The 18,019-nt window shown below is 43.3% G+C and overlaps 1 protein-coding gene across 1 annotated transcript in view; it reads right to left on the bottom strand.

Moving 5' to 3' along the window:
• The window catches only part of DIP2B (DIP2 acetate--CoA ligase B (putative)), a 792,630-nt gene that overhangs the window by 502,752 nt on the left and 271,859 nt on the right, over positions 1-18,019 (bottom strand). The window contains exon 3 of the mRNA XM_086966287.1: positions 16,175-16,303. Coding sequence (XP_086822413.1) covers positions 16,175-16,303 — 129 coding nt within the window. The remainder of the gene's footprint in view (positions 1-16,174; positions 16,304-18,019) is intronic.

Here is an 18,019-nt window from a genome sequence, read left to right as displayed (position 1 = left end):
GATTCTGGCTCCTCGGCTGAGGAGTCTGACAGGCGCGAGTCTTCTCGCTCCGGACGTGATTGTAAATCTACTTCTTGTGACAAAGACGATGATTCTAGCGGCCGTGGTCGCTCTTCCCATTCTAATGACGTTTCTCATCCTGATTGTTCCTCTAAATCGATGGATCGGGCTTCTTCGGATGCTCGTCCGGAGGTTTCTGCGCATCCGGTTTTTCGACGCAAATTACAGCAAGCTCCTGGTAATCCGAATGGTATTGCTTTGGATAGCTTGGAAGACTTTACTCAACAAGGTTAGTGATATTTTGCAACGATTTCGACAACGGCCTGGTGAGGCTTTGCTTACTTGGATGGTGCGCCTTTATGAATTGGGCGCTGCAGGTATCATGTTAGATGCAGGAGATGCCTTGAAATTTTGCTCTTTGAGTTCCGATTCTACTGTACAAGATAATTTTCGAAATTTCAATGGTGCTGGCCAGATTAGTCTGCTCCAGTTGGCGACTGATGGCTGTAACCATAAATACCCTACTGAATCTGACTGGCCTGTCAATGACAAGCCATGGTACACTTTGCGTGATGCGGCGCAGCGATTAAAAGAGGAGGTAATGAAAACTGCGATTTTTCTCAGTACTGCTGACAGGTTGTTGGATGGTTTATTGACATCTTCTGTGCGGAATCGCATTATCCGTTCTTCCCCTGTTGCTTATAAGCAGGTTATGATGACTTTGTTGATCAATCAAACTGGCAATGCTTTATCTATGGTGCTTGAATCTGTCCGTCAGCTTGGTGAGTTGGGTGACTGGTTTAAACCTGAGAGACAGTCCAGACCGGAGGGTCGTACTGCTGGAGATTATAAATTCTCTAGACGTGATATGTTTCTTGCGCTGTTGGATGACGGTGTGAAAAAGGAGGACATTGATGGTGAGCCTAACAATCGCTTATGGGACATGTTTCGCAAGCGTGGTTTGGATCGTAAGGAGGGTGCCCGTCGTGTGCGAAAGAATGATTGTGATCGTGGTTGTTCTGATGACAGTGGTGACGACAGGCGTCGAGTGGATTCTGATCGTCGTGGTGAACGGCGCTATGAGCGTGATGTGTCCCCTCGTCGTGAGAAGGAGAGGGGGCGAGAGGGGGAAAGAGAAAGGGGGAGAGATGATCGTGTCTACAACAGATATAGAGATGAAAGGGATCAGTCCCCTGAGTTGAGGAGAAGGGAGGATCGACACAGATTGTCTGATCGTAACTCACAGTACCATACAGATGACAGGAATCCATTTCGTAATGGGGATGGATATGAACAAAATGTTTTGATACCCAAAAAACATGAGAGCATTTATCCTGATTTGTCCTGGTTGACAGAACGCAGTAAGAATGACTGGGAAATAGGTCAAGCTCCAGTACGCAGGTGGGCTCACAAAGACAACAGTCCCTATGTAGATATTGAAATTTTTTGGAAACATCGTAATATCCAAAGGGCCCGAGCATTGGTAGATACAGGAGCGGAGGCCACTCTTATACACGGAAAATCAAAGAAATTTAAAGGCCAATTTTTCACAATTACTGGTTTAGGTGGAAAGGAAACTCCCGCAGTGCAAACTACACTTGAAATGACAATAGGTAGAATTCCCCGAAAATAATATTCTGTATTAGTTGTACCACTCTTGGAGTACTTAATTGGAATTGACATTTTAAAAGGAATGACTTTGCATTTAGATGACGGCTGTTATCAATTTGGAACTAAACATTATATATCGTCCAGACCCGTACGGGTTGGTCGTTTACGAATGCCCCCCATAAGAATCCCTCAAGCTACAAAAGTTGTTTCTCAGAAGCAATATCGTATTCCAGGTGGCCATGAAGAGATTAGTGCCACTATTCAGGATTTGGTTGATGCAGGAGTTATAACTCCGGTTACTTCTGCTTGGAATAATCCCGTTTGACCCGTGCGCAAAAGTGATAATTCTTGGCGCATGACTGTTGATTATCGCGAGTTGAACAAACATACACCCCCTTTGACTGTTGCAGTACCAGACATTATTACCTTAATTGAAAGAATCCAAAAGCATCCAGGTACATGGTATGCGTCCATTGATATTGCTAATGCTTTCTTTTCAATTCCGATTGCCCCCGAGTGTCAGGAACAATTCAGTTTTACATGGAATGGACGTCAAATGACGTTTAGAAGTCTTCCCCAAGGCTATGTACACAGTCCTACGATCTGTCACCGGCTGGTGGCGGAACATTTGTCCGAAGTATCTGTACACCCGCAAATTCAGGTATGTCATTATATTGACGACATTTTGATTCAAGGTGAAACACAAGATCAAGTTCAGACCTAATCAGATCAAATCCTTGAGTGCTTACGTGAAAAAGGTTGGGAAATTAATCCTGATAAGTTACAAGGTCCATCCCAGAGTGTAAAATTTTTAGGCATTAATTGGCATGAAGGTCACAGAGAGGTGATCCCACAGGTTAAACAAAAAGTTTTAGATTTTGCAGTCCCAAGAAATCGGAAGGAAGCCCAGAGCTTCATTGGCTTGTTCGGCTTTTGGCGTCAGCATATTCCACATTTGAGTCAGATACTGGCTCCTTTATATCGAGTCACTCACAAAAAGAATGTGTTTGAATGGGGTGAACCACAGCAGAATGAGTTTAATTTGGCAAAAGAAGCGATTCAGTATGCTTTGGATCTGTGGCCTGTGTGCGAGGGTGATGTGGATTTGAATGTGTCCGTGCGAGGTCTTTATGCAAATTGGAGTCTGTGGCAAAAACAAGGCAGACAAAAAGTACCATTAGGTTTTTGGACCAAAAAGTTACCGGAGGCTGGTGAGCGTTATACACCTTTTGAGAAACAGTTGCTTGCGTGCTATTGGGCTCTGGTGGATACAGAGCAATTGACTTTGGGTCATGATGTGATTTTGAGACCTGAAATTCCTATCATGCAGTGGGTTTTGAGTTTGCCGAAAACTCATCGAATTGGACATGCTCAAGAAGCGAGTGTGATTAAGTGGAAATGGTACATTCAAGACAGGGCACGTGTGGGTCCGAAAGGTGTGGCAGCATTACATGAGCAAGTGGCGCTGGCGCCATCGAATGAGACTGGAAGTGATTGCTCCGTTCCTGTAGTACAGGAATCTCCTGTCAAGTGGGGTAAGCCATTTGATGATTTGTCCGCGGAGGACAGAAAACGTGTGGTTTACGGATGGTTCAGCGAGGTTCATAAGAGAGAAACGGAATTGGAAGGCAGTGTCCTATAATCCGATCACACAGAAATTACAACCGGTGAGGGTAAGAGTAGTCAATTTGCTGAATTATATGCAGTTTACCAAGTTTTGAAGCAGGAATTACCTGGCACATGTCATATTTTTACTGATTCCTGGTCCACGGCCAATGGACTGGCGGTTTGGTTACCAACTTGGCATTCTCATAATTGGGAATTGCATTCAAAAGAACTGTGGGGAAAAGAAATATGGCAGGAAATTTGGGCAATGCTCCCAGAGTACTGTGACAATCTTTCATGTGGATGCTCATACCCCGATAGACTCCCTTGACAAATTCTTTCATAACATTGCAGATGAGAAATCTAAAATTGCTGAGGCAGTGGTGGACATGCAAGATTCTGATTTGGCAGGATTGGCGAAATGGGCCCACCAGAAAGCAGGACATTTTGGAGAGAGAGAGAGACTAGCAGGTGGGCCGCCGATCGAGGAATTTATATTCCTTTAGATTACATCAAAGATACCATTTTGCATTGTCCCATCTGTCAACATTCTAGACGACGAAAAGTACCACAAATTGTTAAAGGTCATTTACATTGAGGAAAATTGCCCGCTCAAATTTGGCAGATTGATTATATTGGTCCACTCCGTATGAGTAAAAATTGCCAATATATTTGTACAATTGTCTTCTAGTGGCCTTTCCTTGTAAACAAGCTACCCAAGTGAATACCATTAAAACATTGGAGTTAATTATATTGTATTATGGCGTTCCATTTCAAATTCTATCTGACAATGCATCCCATTTTCGTGGAAGATTGGTACAGGAATTTTGTGCGGAAAATAATATTGAATAGGTGTTTCATATACCATATTACCCACAGGCATCAGGCCTTATTGAAAGAATGAATGGTTTGCTTAAAGAACAATTGCGAAAATTGACTGGCAACAAATATAAAAATTGGAGAGATTATTTGTTTCAAGCATTGTTAATTCTGAACAATCGCCCCTTTTTAAATGCTGAATCTCCTTTAATGCGTTTGTTTCCCCCAAATGTCGATGCGAAACCCAACACCATTGGCAATACTGTTATGTACTGGGAAATTTCCCCCGGAGCCCTGGCTCCATGCAGAGCAACCCCAGGTTCCGCAGGCTTGGACCCGCATACCATGAATGACACTGTGATTAAGAGTAAAGATCGAGTCATTATTGAAACTGGTGTTGGTGTCTGTATACCAACTGGAAATTTTGGACTGATTGCCCCTAGATCGGGCCTGGCCTTAAAAGGCATTCAAGTACTCGGAGGAGTCATTGACAGTGATTATCAGGGAGAGATTACGGTTCTCCTGCTAAACAGCAGTGAGATTGATTTATCGATTCAAAAGACTGACCGAGTTGCTCAATTGTTAATTATGCCTGTTTTCAGTGGTGAGATTCAGAAAGGCACTGCCCCAACGTTGCTAACTGTGCGAGGACAAAAAGGATTTGGCTCTACGGATAATCCGGGAGCGAAAATATGGGTGCAATCGCCTAAAGATCCCCCTGAACAAGCTGAAATCATTGCAACCGGTCATGACAATACCATATTGGTAATGAGACCAGGGAAAGATAGCTGGGAAGCTGTCCCGGCTGACAAATGTTACTTACGAGAATGAATAATGCCTGTATTTGATTTTCTTTCAGATCATTCTCTGGATTGCTGCTGCAGGATGTGCCGGCGTTGGACTCCTTTCGGTCTGCTATGTCGGGAGAGGAGGGAACCCACAGACTTTGGTTGATTTGAGAACCTGAGTACCGCGTTCCTTCGCTGCGTGGGATTCATCATCGAACTTTTGGACAACTTTGGCTAAACGTGTTACCAATTCTCCGCATTTTTGCTTGACACCGATGCGTTCAGTAACTGACATTCTAGCGACCTGTTTGGTTGCTGTCCCCGCCTCGCTGGAGACTTTAAAGCATATTTTTAATATATCAAATGCCCGACCCAATGTAATTCTAGGCGATTTTGCAGCTCATGAATACTGTCCCTTATGTACTATCCTTTCAGATTCAATGCCCCCGATTCATTCCCAAATCACTACCTATAATATCACACAGGGTGACCTGTGCTTTTTTCTTACTTGTGATCCCAATGCAATTACTGAATGTATAAAGTTGAAGCTCAAAGCGGCGACCTCTTTTTCGGCTCATGAACGAACTTTGTGCTCCCGGAGACCTCCAAAGTCATGTACTTCCGTTAAAAATAATATGACTTGTAAAAGTATAGTAGTTGCCCCTAGCCATTACCGTACAATGTTGTTACCTTCTGGTTGGTTATTTTCCTGTGGCAACACCTCTTGGCCCTATATTCCCGCAAATATTTCCGGAGGCCCATGTGCCATCACTAGACTGAGTTTATTAATGTTTTCCTCACATCCTAATACCTATTCCCGTATAGTTCGTGATGCTATGATGTTACATGAGGACTGTGATTCTTCCCTACATCTCTATTCCAAATCTGAATACCTTAGTTTAGCTATTTCAATTATTGGTGTCCCAGCTTTGGCCGTTTATAACGCTAAATCTATCGGGAAAATGGCCTGTTGGATGGTTAAATCAATTAATCATACTTCTACAATTTTATCTGATATGTTATGAGATGCCCAGGGTGAACGCAGAGCTATCTTGCAAAATCGTGCAGCCATTGATTACCTTTTGCTAAAGCATGGAGATGATTGTTCTGATTTTGAAGGTCTTTGTTGTTTCAATCTGTCCGACCATACTAAATCCATTCAGGCTCATATTGACAAACTTCATGACTTGACTGAAGAGGTTAGAAAACACATTGACCAGGGTTGGTTTGACTTGCTCTTCAATTGGTTAACTGACTTACATACCCTACGACAGATATTAGGGGGTATTGTGATTACTATTAGTATTTTAGTAGCTATTTGCTGCTTTATTCAGTGCATTCCTTCCCTACTCCAATACTGTAGATTCGGCATGAGGAATAGATCAGTTAGTTTTGTTTCCTATTATTCTTCCACAGATGTTAGTTCCGTATAGCGAATGATTAATAGACTAAAGTCAAGGGTGAAGTGTTCTGACCGACTTTTTCGGCCCTCCTTTGAGGGAGGATGATTGGAAGTGACTCTAGTCTATTATCATTCTAGTGCAAGGATTAGAACTATAGACAGGGCCTATTCATAAGGCACAGTAATGCACTTTCGTACCCTTTTCCTTAGATCAGGGCTTATAAACTTGTGTTAGGGGATAGATTCATTAGTATTAGTGACAATCCGTCCTTTTGCAAGAGTGTTAGTATACCTTCTATGGAGTTATGCTTATTTCGGGCCTTGTAGGCCTCAAACGGGAGAGACTCCATCTTGCTTTCTGCCCGGCAGCTTGAGATGCTTCTAGGTCAAGTGTAATGTTTTAGTTTCGAAGTGTTGTTCGCTTGGAGAGAACCGGCTCAGGCTGGCCCTTATTGAAAGACTGTATTTTTCTCCACTCCGAAGACACAACATCAGGCCGGCCGGCTGGGAACGTGTCCTTGGTACGGGAAGGTAAAAGAATTTGGTGGGCGGCAGGTTACTGGCCGTAACTTTCCATGAAAGGACAAGCTTCCATATTAGCGAAAGCATGAGGCAGTGAGTTAGTCAGTCTGTAGGCGGCAGCTAGCCGTTAGCATCAATGCCATTAATTATTTCCAGGCAGACAGTCGCCATTTTGAAGTCCGAGAAAGATCAAGAAGCTGATACTCTCTTAGAAAGATCGAAGTTATTTCAGTTGGAGCAGCTGGCGAGCTTTGACCTATAAGATCAGAGCATTCCGAATGAAGCAGTTAGTCAGGAGAACGAATACCAGGGTGGCTGAAACTGATTTATAAGATCGAAGCCGAGAAGGGAAGACTGTCCGCGATTGAGAGGAGAGAGGAGTAGCACAGAACAGCCAGAGAGAAAGCAGCTAATGAAAGGAAGGTTCCAGTGACTTGGAGGGAAGCAGAGAAGCCAGAGCATAGCGGTGCAGACGTGTACCCGTGACTGCTGAAGGGTGACTTTAAGACGAGCCAAGGCACAGACGAGAAGGGGACCTAGATGACTGCTGAATCCAGACTTCACATTACTCAGGTGACGTCAACCTTTTTTCCCATAGTGTGCACATTCTAACCTTTCACTTTCCTTTGCAGCATATATATGTTATAGTGTAGTATTGTATTTTTATGATCATTGTAATAAAGTACCCCAGTTCTTAGTGAACCAGCATGTGCCTCGTATTCTTGTTCAATCAGGGTAACCTGTTCTTCTAGTCAGGCATTGTTTTCATGAACGGATGTAATTCCCGGTCAGGTAAGAAGTGACTGAGCAATGAGAGAGAGAGTGACCTCTTGATGTGAAGAATAGTTTGCACATCCTCTAATTTGGTAAGTTGGTGTATAAATCATAATATTGTAGTATCATATCCCGAGTAGCCAATGAGAGACTCCTTCCAAAGGTATTCATAGGAAAGTGATCGTCGTTGGTAAGCGGCGTTAATGAGAACACCAGGCGGGAGACTGGTGTGTAGATCCGCCGGATTGTGGATCGGGCTGTGAGTGAGAGAACACCAGGGGGACACTGGTGCGTAGGCACGCAGGATTGCGTCTTGCCGAGCGAGCACTGACTGTGGTCAGTGTGTAATGGTAAATAATCAGAACTGCCCCAGGGTAGATTAGTCTGGGCCTAAGTCGCCGTGAGACTAACTGGTATGAGTGGGATATTGTAGAAAACCTATGCATGTATATTGCTAATTCCCCATCCTTATGTACAAGGCATATATATATACCTATTGTAAATACGTCCTAAGGAGCGAGGTGATTACGTTCCGGCTGGGTTGGAGGTGCTCTGAGGAGCTGATCCTATCTGGTCTGAGAATCGGGCCGTTACACTAAGGCACTCAGATAATACCCTGAGTGCCAAAAACTACCTTGGGTAAATTTGCTTTGGTTGGTTAAGCAGGTTGAATCTTCAGAGACTGTGTAGCAAGCCGAATTCACTCTGTAAAAATGTGCTTAATGATCTGAACTATCGCTACAGCACATACATTTTTGAACAATATATAAACAGCAGGGCCAAGGGTAATATGACTAACAAGTTCCTGGAGTTCAAGCTCTACCCTTGCTTTGAGCCCTTTTTAGTTTTGGTTTCCCCGCCAGCAGCAGTATGTTCGTTTTTGCACTAGTTACTCTCCCATTGAGACCATTTATAACAGTCCCTGTCCAGCCTGTAGTCTTGAAGACGAGTCAGAGGTCCATGTAAAAACTTGGGTTTGACTAGAGACCTTGTAGCCCGGATAATTTAAAATATATATATAAAATCTGCTTTTCAATCTCCTAGGGCAGTCATCTTCAAACATGTTAATACTGTGCCCCTCCCCCAGTGAAAAAATTAAATTATATGGGCCTACCCTCAGAAATGGTCATAATTATTCCATTAAATTGGCAATGTTTAAATATGGCTTGAGTCATTTAAAGAGGAGACATATTCAAACATTGCAGTTAAATTATCTTACTGTTATAAAAATGCAACCAAGTACATGATTGCCAAACATCCTATTCTGGTCAGGCAGGCCTTACTAACGTGTAAAAATACTCAGTGTGATTATTAGAAATGGGGGTGTAGAACAATATTTGGAGTCCCTCCCCTTTGACACCTTCCCCGAACCAGAAATAAATGACAAAATATGTTAGTGCTGGCCCATTATAGAGGCTTACTGCTGCTCATTTTTCCCTGCTTAAAACAAAGCACTGCTGTCACCATAATGCTTCTTTTGGCCACAGCCTGGTGCCCCCCCACCCCCGCGATCACTTGAGGCCCCGGGGGGGGGGGGGGCCCTACCCCCAGTTTGAAGACCTCTGCCCTAGGGTAAGTCGTTCTGACCATACACATTTGGAGACCTCCAACCCCTATTAATGCTTCTCGTCGGGTTTACTAGCAACAGTGGCACTAATGCACTTTGACCGCTGCCTGGAGGTATCTGGCAACTGCAAAAAACACCAGCTTAGAGGTTTCAGATCTTAACCAACCAAGTAACTCCTTACACCCAGGGATCTAGCAGGTGTAATGGCCATTTTTTCCTCTGGGCATCATTCGCTGGACAGAAAAAAAGTGAGATAAGTCTTCTCTTAGCCCCTTACACGCCGTACATTCTGTACTCTGGTAGATCGCATTGTTCCACTTAGCAGGAAAGGTCTTACAGCCAGATTCATCAAAGGAAATTCGGCTCGCAAAGGGCCAGATTCTGAGAATCTGGCCCTTTGCGAGCGATATTTTTGCATTTGGGATTCATCATCCCAAATGCAAAAATCGCAATTATAGAAATCGCTAAATTGCGATGAATTGCATTTAAGGAATCTCAATTTGAAATTCCTTAAATGCAATTCATGAACTATTTAAAAATTGCGTATTCGTAAGTCTAACTACGTGGTAAATAGCGAAAACTTAAAAAAATGCACTTTAGTGCATATTTCTAAGTTGTATGTTACACACACACATGTCCTTTGGACATGTGTGTGCGCAACACCAGTGTACATTACCATTTCAGGGGTGCTACAGGGTGTCCTTTGGACACCCTGGCACCCTTGAAATCTTATCCTTATTTGCGATTCGCTATTTGCGAATCGCAAATAAGGAATGACTCCCCATTCATTCCTATGGGCCTAGGCCCATAGGAATGAATGGGGAGTCATTCCTTATTTGCGATTCGCTATTTGCGAATCGCAAATAAGGAAGCTGTAGGAATCGCAATAAATATTGTGATTTCTACATGAATCCCGTTTTGCGAGTCTTTAATAGCGATTCCTTAATAATCACTATTAAGGACTCGCAAAACATGACAATGATGAATCTGGGGGTTAATCTGTAAAGACAGATAGCTAAATTGTAAGAACAATTTCCTGGCCACAGCGGGAGTGATCTTATCGATTGTGTACTCATAGCTGGGTGACAACTTAAACTTCAGAAAATCAAGAGTCAACGTGCTTCTACAGTTACCTATATAGCGTGCAAAGATTCCAGTGGAGCCCCAAAGGTAGGCCGAGGTAAAAGTAGATAGCACCTTACTCTCTATTTGTGGTACTGTGGGAGAGCAGTAAGGCTTTATCAGAGGGTAAGCATTTGTAGTACACACTCAATCAGCAAATGATGTCACACACTCAAAGACTGAACTCAGACCGATTTTTTTTTTTAATCAAAAATAGCATTAAGAGGATAACCCACCTCCGAATATTTCTACCACCCCAGAGGTCACATATTTGGGAATTAAGATTTCTTTGCCCATAGAGAAAATACCGGAACTTAATATAAACCCAGTGATAGCACAAATTAATACTATGTTACAGCGTTTAGATCACTTACACCTATCATTGTATGGTAGACTCAACATCTTAAAAATGCTGATCCTACCAAAAGTGCTGTATATGTACCGTACTATACCGTTGGAATTTCACTCTCTCGGTTTTAAAAACTTAGAAAGGACTACCTCACGGTTTTTGTGGGGCTATAACCGCCATCGCAAAGCCCTCAAGAAAATGATACTTAGTAATGAGTGTGGGGGTTGGAATGTTCCTTATTTCTGATTTTATTATTTAGCGGCTACACTACAATTTATTAGCCCTCTTATAATGGGAGATAGAGTAAATATACCCGTTTGTCAAACGCCAACGATATTCAAAATGATTATGGGTGAGAAAGTTAAAGGTAGTTTTCTTAAGGTTGTTGAGCCCAGTTACCATAAAAAAACAAAGTATAAGACGCTGAAGGCAGCTTTCGGAGCCTGGCAAAAAGTACGAAAGCATCTGGGCCTATCCAAATTAAATTTTTATACCCCCTTAGCTTCGTCTGGTCTTTTGCCAGCTATTTTCTGTGATTAAAGATTTTTAGGTGGGAGCATAAAGGACTACGATATTTGGGTGATTTATTTTTTAATGGCCAAATTGCTTCATTCCAGGAACTAGAGAACAACTTTTCTTTGGCAAGAAATGATTTTTTTAATTTCTTCAGCTCCGAAGTTTTTTACAGAGTTATTTATCTACCACTTCAGCTAGAATGATAAAAATTCCTTTATTAGAACTTTTGCAGAAAAAAAGCCCGTATAGGTTCTTTTTACTTACGTCTGATTCAAGAATGTGGGGACGATATGGAACAGTGTCAGTCGAAATGGGCAAAAAATTAGGTATCCCTGGTATTGAGGTTTTGTTTTCTATTAAGTGTGCTTCAGACTGTTTGATTACAGGGATGATGAAATCCTTTATTATACTCCAAGTAAGGTTGCTAAGTGGAGTACGACCACTGGTACGAATTGCAGTCGTTGTGGGTTATACGCAGCTGATGACTTGCACATGTTTTTTTCTTGCCCCAAACTTAGGGGTTTTTTTTTCAACAAATTGAAAGCTTTCTTTCTGTCGTTCTTAAATGTGATATTACGGTAACCACGGAGATGGTGTTATTGGGTATTGAGCACACTGCCTCTAGATTAAAGCCAGTATCTTATTTCTTATTTATATGTATGGCGGTAGCCAGAGCCTGTATTACCAGGGAGTGGATTAATCCAGATCCTCCTTCATTTTTTACTTGGCGTGAAAAACTATTGTTTATGTATAATATCGAGTCTGCTATTTATAAGTTAAAAGGGATCAAAAGAAGAGCTTTGGGGGTGAAAATTTGGGCACCTATTGCTGACTGGATCTAATCATATTGCTTTAATTTTTCAGTTTTGTATGCCGTATGTATTTAAGTTGGATTTCTTTCTATTTATGTATTGCTGCATTTCCTTGCAAGAAAACAAACAAAAAAAATAGCATTAAGTTATTTTATTTTTAGCGCCAAGCCTGGCACCAGTAAGTGAAATAAATGCTTTGCAAATTATTATGCAGTGTTTACAAGTGAATGCAAGTTCAAAATGCAGTTGCTTTAAATACAGGTAAGTCAAGGTATTGAAATACTGTACAAATTACTTTTTAGGTTACTTTTTCTACTCAGTGTGATATGCCTAATCAATCTGGGACATATCCTAGAGAAAAGGTAAGTAAAATCAGTTTGGCACAGTTGTTTTTTTCATGTTTCTATACAAATCAACTCCACACTAAGAACATTTTTCTGAGAAAAACAGTCAATGGATTCATATGGAGTGAAGTTATCTGTTACCAGGTATGTACTCCGTCTTTAGAGTTGAGTTTCTGGGGTTAGAACAAGGCTTCCCCCAGGGTCAAGGATGCACTCTTGTTACACCCTCAGCGGCACTAGGGCGGCCGGGTGCAGGGTGCTGAGGCCCTATGTTATCCAATGGGGGATAGGGGGCCTCCGGTTGTTGGCTGCTTACAAGCAGGCCACTGGGTTGCGGGAGCAAAGCTCCTGGTGTTGGGCTCCGGGCAAAGGGGGATCCTGTTTAGCACACAAAGTGCACCTGCAGTGGTGCAGGGGCGGCTGGGTGCAGGGTGCTATTTTGGCGTCGGGTGCCCTGCTCGTTTCAATGGGGATTCTCCGGTTTCAAGAAAGACTGCAGGCTCGGGACAAAGATCTTCTGAAGGTGACCACCTGTTGGAGAGGTAAGTTGTGATGCATGGGGATGCTGGTACACCGTCGGTTTGGCCACCAAAGGCCTGGGGGCTTCGGGTGCATGGTAGTCTTTAGGCGTCTGGTTTCTTTTATCAGCTCTGGTCGGGGGAGGGATCCTTCAGAAAGAGGCTGTAGGCTTCGCTGGGAGATTCGCAGAAGGCCAGAGATCACCAGATCTTGGATCAGAATCGCAGGGGAGACCTCCCCGTGGTGTTGGGCCGGGAAACATCCATTACAACTCAGTCATTACCACGCACTTCCTTTACAACGCGGCTATTACAAAGCCTTTACATCACATGCCAGAACAATGCAGCAGTTACAACGCATTCCATTACAACGTATGCCATTACAACGCATGCCATTACAACGCATGCCATTACAACGCATGCCATTACAACGCATGCCATTACAACGCATGCCACTACAACGCATGCCACTACAACGCATGTCACTACAACGCATGTCACTACAACGCATGTCACTACAACGCATGCCATTGCAACGCATGCCATTACAACGCATTACAAGGTAAGTAATGGGTATTGTTTTAATTTTAGGGTGGGTCCGGGTTTTGGGGGTACATGTGAATAGTAATTTCTACCCCCACACTATCCAACACTTACCCTACTGTTGCACTCACTAGAGTGGGAATACAATTTTTTACCCCTACACTATCCAACACTTATCCTACTGTTGCACTCACTGGAGTAGGAATAGTATTTTTTACCCCTACACTATCCAACACTTACCCTACTGTTGCACTCACTGGAGTGGAAACAGTAATGTTTACCCCTACACTAGCCAGAACTTACCCTACCGTTGCCCTAAAAGTATTCTGTGTTGTAATGGTATGCGTTGTAATGGAATGCGTTGTAAATTTAGTTTCTAAAAAATACATTGTGATGGCATGCATTGTAAAATCATGCATTGCAACGGATGTTGCGATGTAGAAACCACATTGTAAAAGCATGTGTTGTAAATGTTTGCGTTGTAATGTGTCCTATTCATTTGGCCACTCGAACTCGGCCGTTGGCGACAGGTGCAGAGTGGTGCAGACTCGCAGATTTGGCTGGAGCCAGAGCCTGTTGGTGAAAAAATTCGGTGTTCACAGGAGACAAAGTCTTTTCTTTGGAAGGAAGGACAGGTCCTCTGGGTTCTTAAAGTGGCTGGCTGCAGGACACACCGGAGTTTTGCTTCTTGAGGTACGAGGTGGGGACAGGTCGGTAGGGCTGGGGCCAAGTCAGTGGGTGTCCTCCTCTTCTTAGCTTCGGCACGGCTGTTCGGTCCTTCTTTCCTTCTTGGTCGTTGCTTGTCTGAGGAGGCAAGGTTCAGGGTGCCCCTAAATACTAGATTTTGGGGCCTTACAGTTAAGTAAAGGTTGGGCCCAAGGGGTCCTTTCCTTGGGGTGGGTACAACACCTATTATGCCACGCTCCAGTGCGAGGGGGGGCATATGTATCACTCTTGTTGGCTGGGTCCCCACATCTGCAAGATGGCGGGGACTGAGAGTTGTGCTTCACCTCGCCTCCCCCACCCAAGTGGTCGAGTTGGCAAAGGTGGGCACACCTTCCTTCCTCACTTGGTTTTACCGCTGGTTCTCCCACCCAAAGTGAAGGTTAGAACTGGTTGGGACCAGTTGCTGGAAGCAGCAAAAGGTTTGGGGAAGCTCACAAAAGGTGGCAAGCCTTTGAAGCTTCCCCTTCGTGGACCCTACCCATCCTGGGGGAGGAGGCTTGGCACCTAGTCCCAGGATGCGCATTCTTTCAGACCCCCGAGGGCAGCAAGCTCTGGACCAAGGGGTCCAGAAACATGTCTGGTGGTGTCAGCTGGAGAACAGCTACTCTGCCACGACACTAGTGTTTGATCATTTTTCAGGGGGCCTCTCTAAGGTGTCCTCTGTGTGCAATTTTCATTAAAACTCACACTGGCATAAATGTGGGTTTAATGTGCTGAGAGGTTTGATACCAAACTTCCCAGTTTTCAGTAAAGTCATTATGGTACTGTGGAGTTTGCAATGACAAACTCCCAGCACTATATACTCTTAATAGCATTACTGCACTTACAATGTCAAAGAATTGGCTTGGACACTGTAGGAGTACAGAGCTCATGCACCTGTACCCTCACCACTGGTATAGTGAACCCAGCTAGAGGGGTGAAGGATCTATGCCAGGGCAGTGGGTTGTGAGCATGGCACACAGGGATGTGTGCTATGTCAACTCTTCACTTTTTCCTGCACCAAGTACATCAGCAATTCAGCAAAAAGTGAGGGCAACCATGCAAAAAGAGGGCACTTTTACACATCCAGGGAAGGTGAGGTCCAAATCCTATGTCAATACAATAATAGGCGACGGTCAACCTTCAAATAATTTTTTTTGAATGCCAAATGTGAGTGTAGTAGGACCAATGGAGTGCTGTTTGGGAGAGCAAATAGGGGCCTGATAAACCTATTCTCGGAGTAGGAGAGTGTGCTACAGTTAGCATAGCCCAAAATCTCTGCTCCTTGTAAAGCTGATCTGATAGCCTTAATATTATAAATCACAATTGCTTAAGCAGCTTTCTTTGAAAAAGTTTTATTCTATGTCTTTAGCACTTGAGACAAATAATGCAATAATGAGCAATCAGCTTTGTGGGCCTGCATGGACAAGGCAAGGCTTGGCGTCAACATTAGCCCTAAGTAATCAAAGTATGATACCTGCGTTATTGTGGTTTTTCAACGCTATGTGATGACTACTCAGGACCTAAGCACGTGGTCAAGGTTATGACTAAGAAAAGTTAAACTCAGGTCATAAATCTTCTCACTTAAGGTACAAATGCGGTGTTCGTAATAAAACAAGTTTGTGCAGCAGATGCATGTGGAAGCTACTCCGCTTTACTATAATATGCGTGATACATAATTGAATGGAAAAGTTGGCCTTTGAGATGCAAACTTGGTATGCAGGATTGAGCTTGAGCTGAAGATGGAAAGATTACATCAGTACAAATGTTCTTGCTCCCCAAAGCAATTAGGTCAACTCTTCAGAAATGACATTCTAGTAGCCATCATTTGTACCTGGTACGTGCACAAGATATTTCCAATATTGTAATACTTAAATATAGCTTTTCTCAAACCACTCATACCCTTTGCAAACTTTCTGTAAACTTATAATTTGGCACATCAGGTGACATTAAAAAAATTAAAGAAAAATTGAAATTAACATGAATAGTTTAGGAAAATCTTCTTTAATTACAAACTTGTGTTTTTTTTTATTTTACTTTGTGCAGACTTCATTGCATCTAACAAATAATCATTATGTTTGCAAAATACCACCAAGGAGATAGGTCTGGTGATTTATAGATACATCAGTTGGTCACTGAATGGAAATGCTCAGCCTGCTAGCCACTGAAGTCATTACCTGAACGGTAGCGTTCATCACGGGCGCCTCCTGAGCGAGCACGGTGATAGCGCGAGCCGGACTGTGCGGGCGCGGCTGCGGGAGCAGGCGTCTGACTCCTGTGCTCCTTCTGCAACGCAGGGTCCACACCTGAAAGGACAAGTTAGAACACGTTTACTTTGCCACTCCCACTCCAGAAAACTTATTTACAAAAGTATAGATGAGCACTCAGACTTTTGTTCACATTATGACCATTATCAATAAAGTCCCTTAAAGAAAATGCATCCAATTTGGAGGCTGTGGTCTTTCACAAGGGGAATATGAGACATCTTAACCAGAAAACTGTCCCACCAATACGTTTTAATTTTCCAAAAGCATCAAAAACCTTTTGTGACCTTTTAAGCCTCTTCACGTGGGATATGCAAACAGGTGGAGACCTCAGGCTGATGTATTGTTTTCAACACGTCTTAACTGAAAACAGGGCCTACTCCCTGGAGCAGACACTCTCCTCCATTTTATGGAATTATTACAGAAGAAGCCTTCTATGAAGCCTTTACAATATCTATTCAATGCAGGTGCATATATTGTTCTGGAGTAGCATGCTACTCGCCAAAAAATCTCTTCGACGCCTCATCAGGGGCAGTAGGTGCTATATAAATGCAATTACAATACAATATTCCAGGGAGTGGGTGAGACTGGGCTACCTCTCCAGTTATAAGGAATAATGGTTCAAAAAAATAACTTCGTTTCCAGACAAACACTTAAAGCTACACAGCAAAGTAGAGATCTGGTTACTCTTAAATGCACTGCAAATCACTAGACAACTTTACCTCCATCCACGAGACACCGTGTGCTCACAGACTCCTACCAATAATAACGGATATTAACAGAGTGTGAAAAACTGCAGAGCAGCTTTTTGGTATTTCCCAGACCCGCACTGAACAGAGTTTTCACTGAGCAAATGTTATATGGTCCAAACGCCAGCCCTCACCTGTATTTTCGGAATCAACAAGCCCACCGAATTCTGTATTCAGCCAATGAGAGGAAGCATACTTTGCCACCAAAAATGAAACTTTTGAGAACCTTCAGAAACACAAACGCATAACTAAACGGCATTCACTTTTATAAAACAAGGACACAAATGCAGTCAGAGACACATCCTGCTGGTCAGTCACCTGCAGCTTCATAGACCTCTGCGTCGCTCACTGAGTCACACAAAGAAATAGTAGCAGGCTAATACAGTAACTGCCACACAACACACAATCAATGGATTATACAAACACAACTACAACGTTGCACACAAACGAAAAGCAGTTAAACTGTCTGGTGTCCATCATTCTGTTTGGTATAAAATGTTATGATCAGGAACCATAGACCTGCAAGGACGCAGAGGTACATTTTATGCTGCGCGGTGATCTGCGCCTGGGGAGACGGGTTCAAAGCGCCTTGCACAGAGTGTGCATTACTAGCACAGGGAGATTTTACAGCACTGTGATCCTGTTCTACTGTTTTTGGCCCAGCAGTGGAAATCGTCCCCGCTGCTGATAGGGGGCAGCGTTCTCCATACTACTGTTCATTCAGAACAGAAGCAGGGAGAGCACAGGCAGCTGCATAGCCACAGCATGTCTGGGCACAAGTGGAAACACAACACATGGAAAAGTGTGGAACTAATAGATAAACTCGTGGAAGGGGAAGCAACTCAAAGCAAGGGGCCTGGAGTGTTAGTGGGGAAAACTTCTGTCGCATTCAATAGACGCGAACATTTTACTACAAACACGTCACGCCTGGACGGTGATCAGCTCTTATGGTACAAGGAAGCCTCAGGAATATTTATTAGCTTATTTTTCCATTGGCTTTAAAACATCA

The sequence above is a fragment of the Lissotriton vulgaris genome, chromosome 1_1 (assembly GCF_964263255.1).
Source record: "Lissotriton vulgaris chromosome 1_1, aLisVul1.2, whole genome shotgun sequence".
In the NCBI taxonomy this organism is placed as follows: domain Eukaryota; kingdom Metazoa; phylum Chordata; class Amphibia; order Caudata; family Salamandridae; genus Lissotriton; species Lissotriton vulgaris.
Note: the sequence above shows the minus strand (reverse complement) of the source record. Positions and strands in the feature narration are given on the sequence as shown.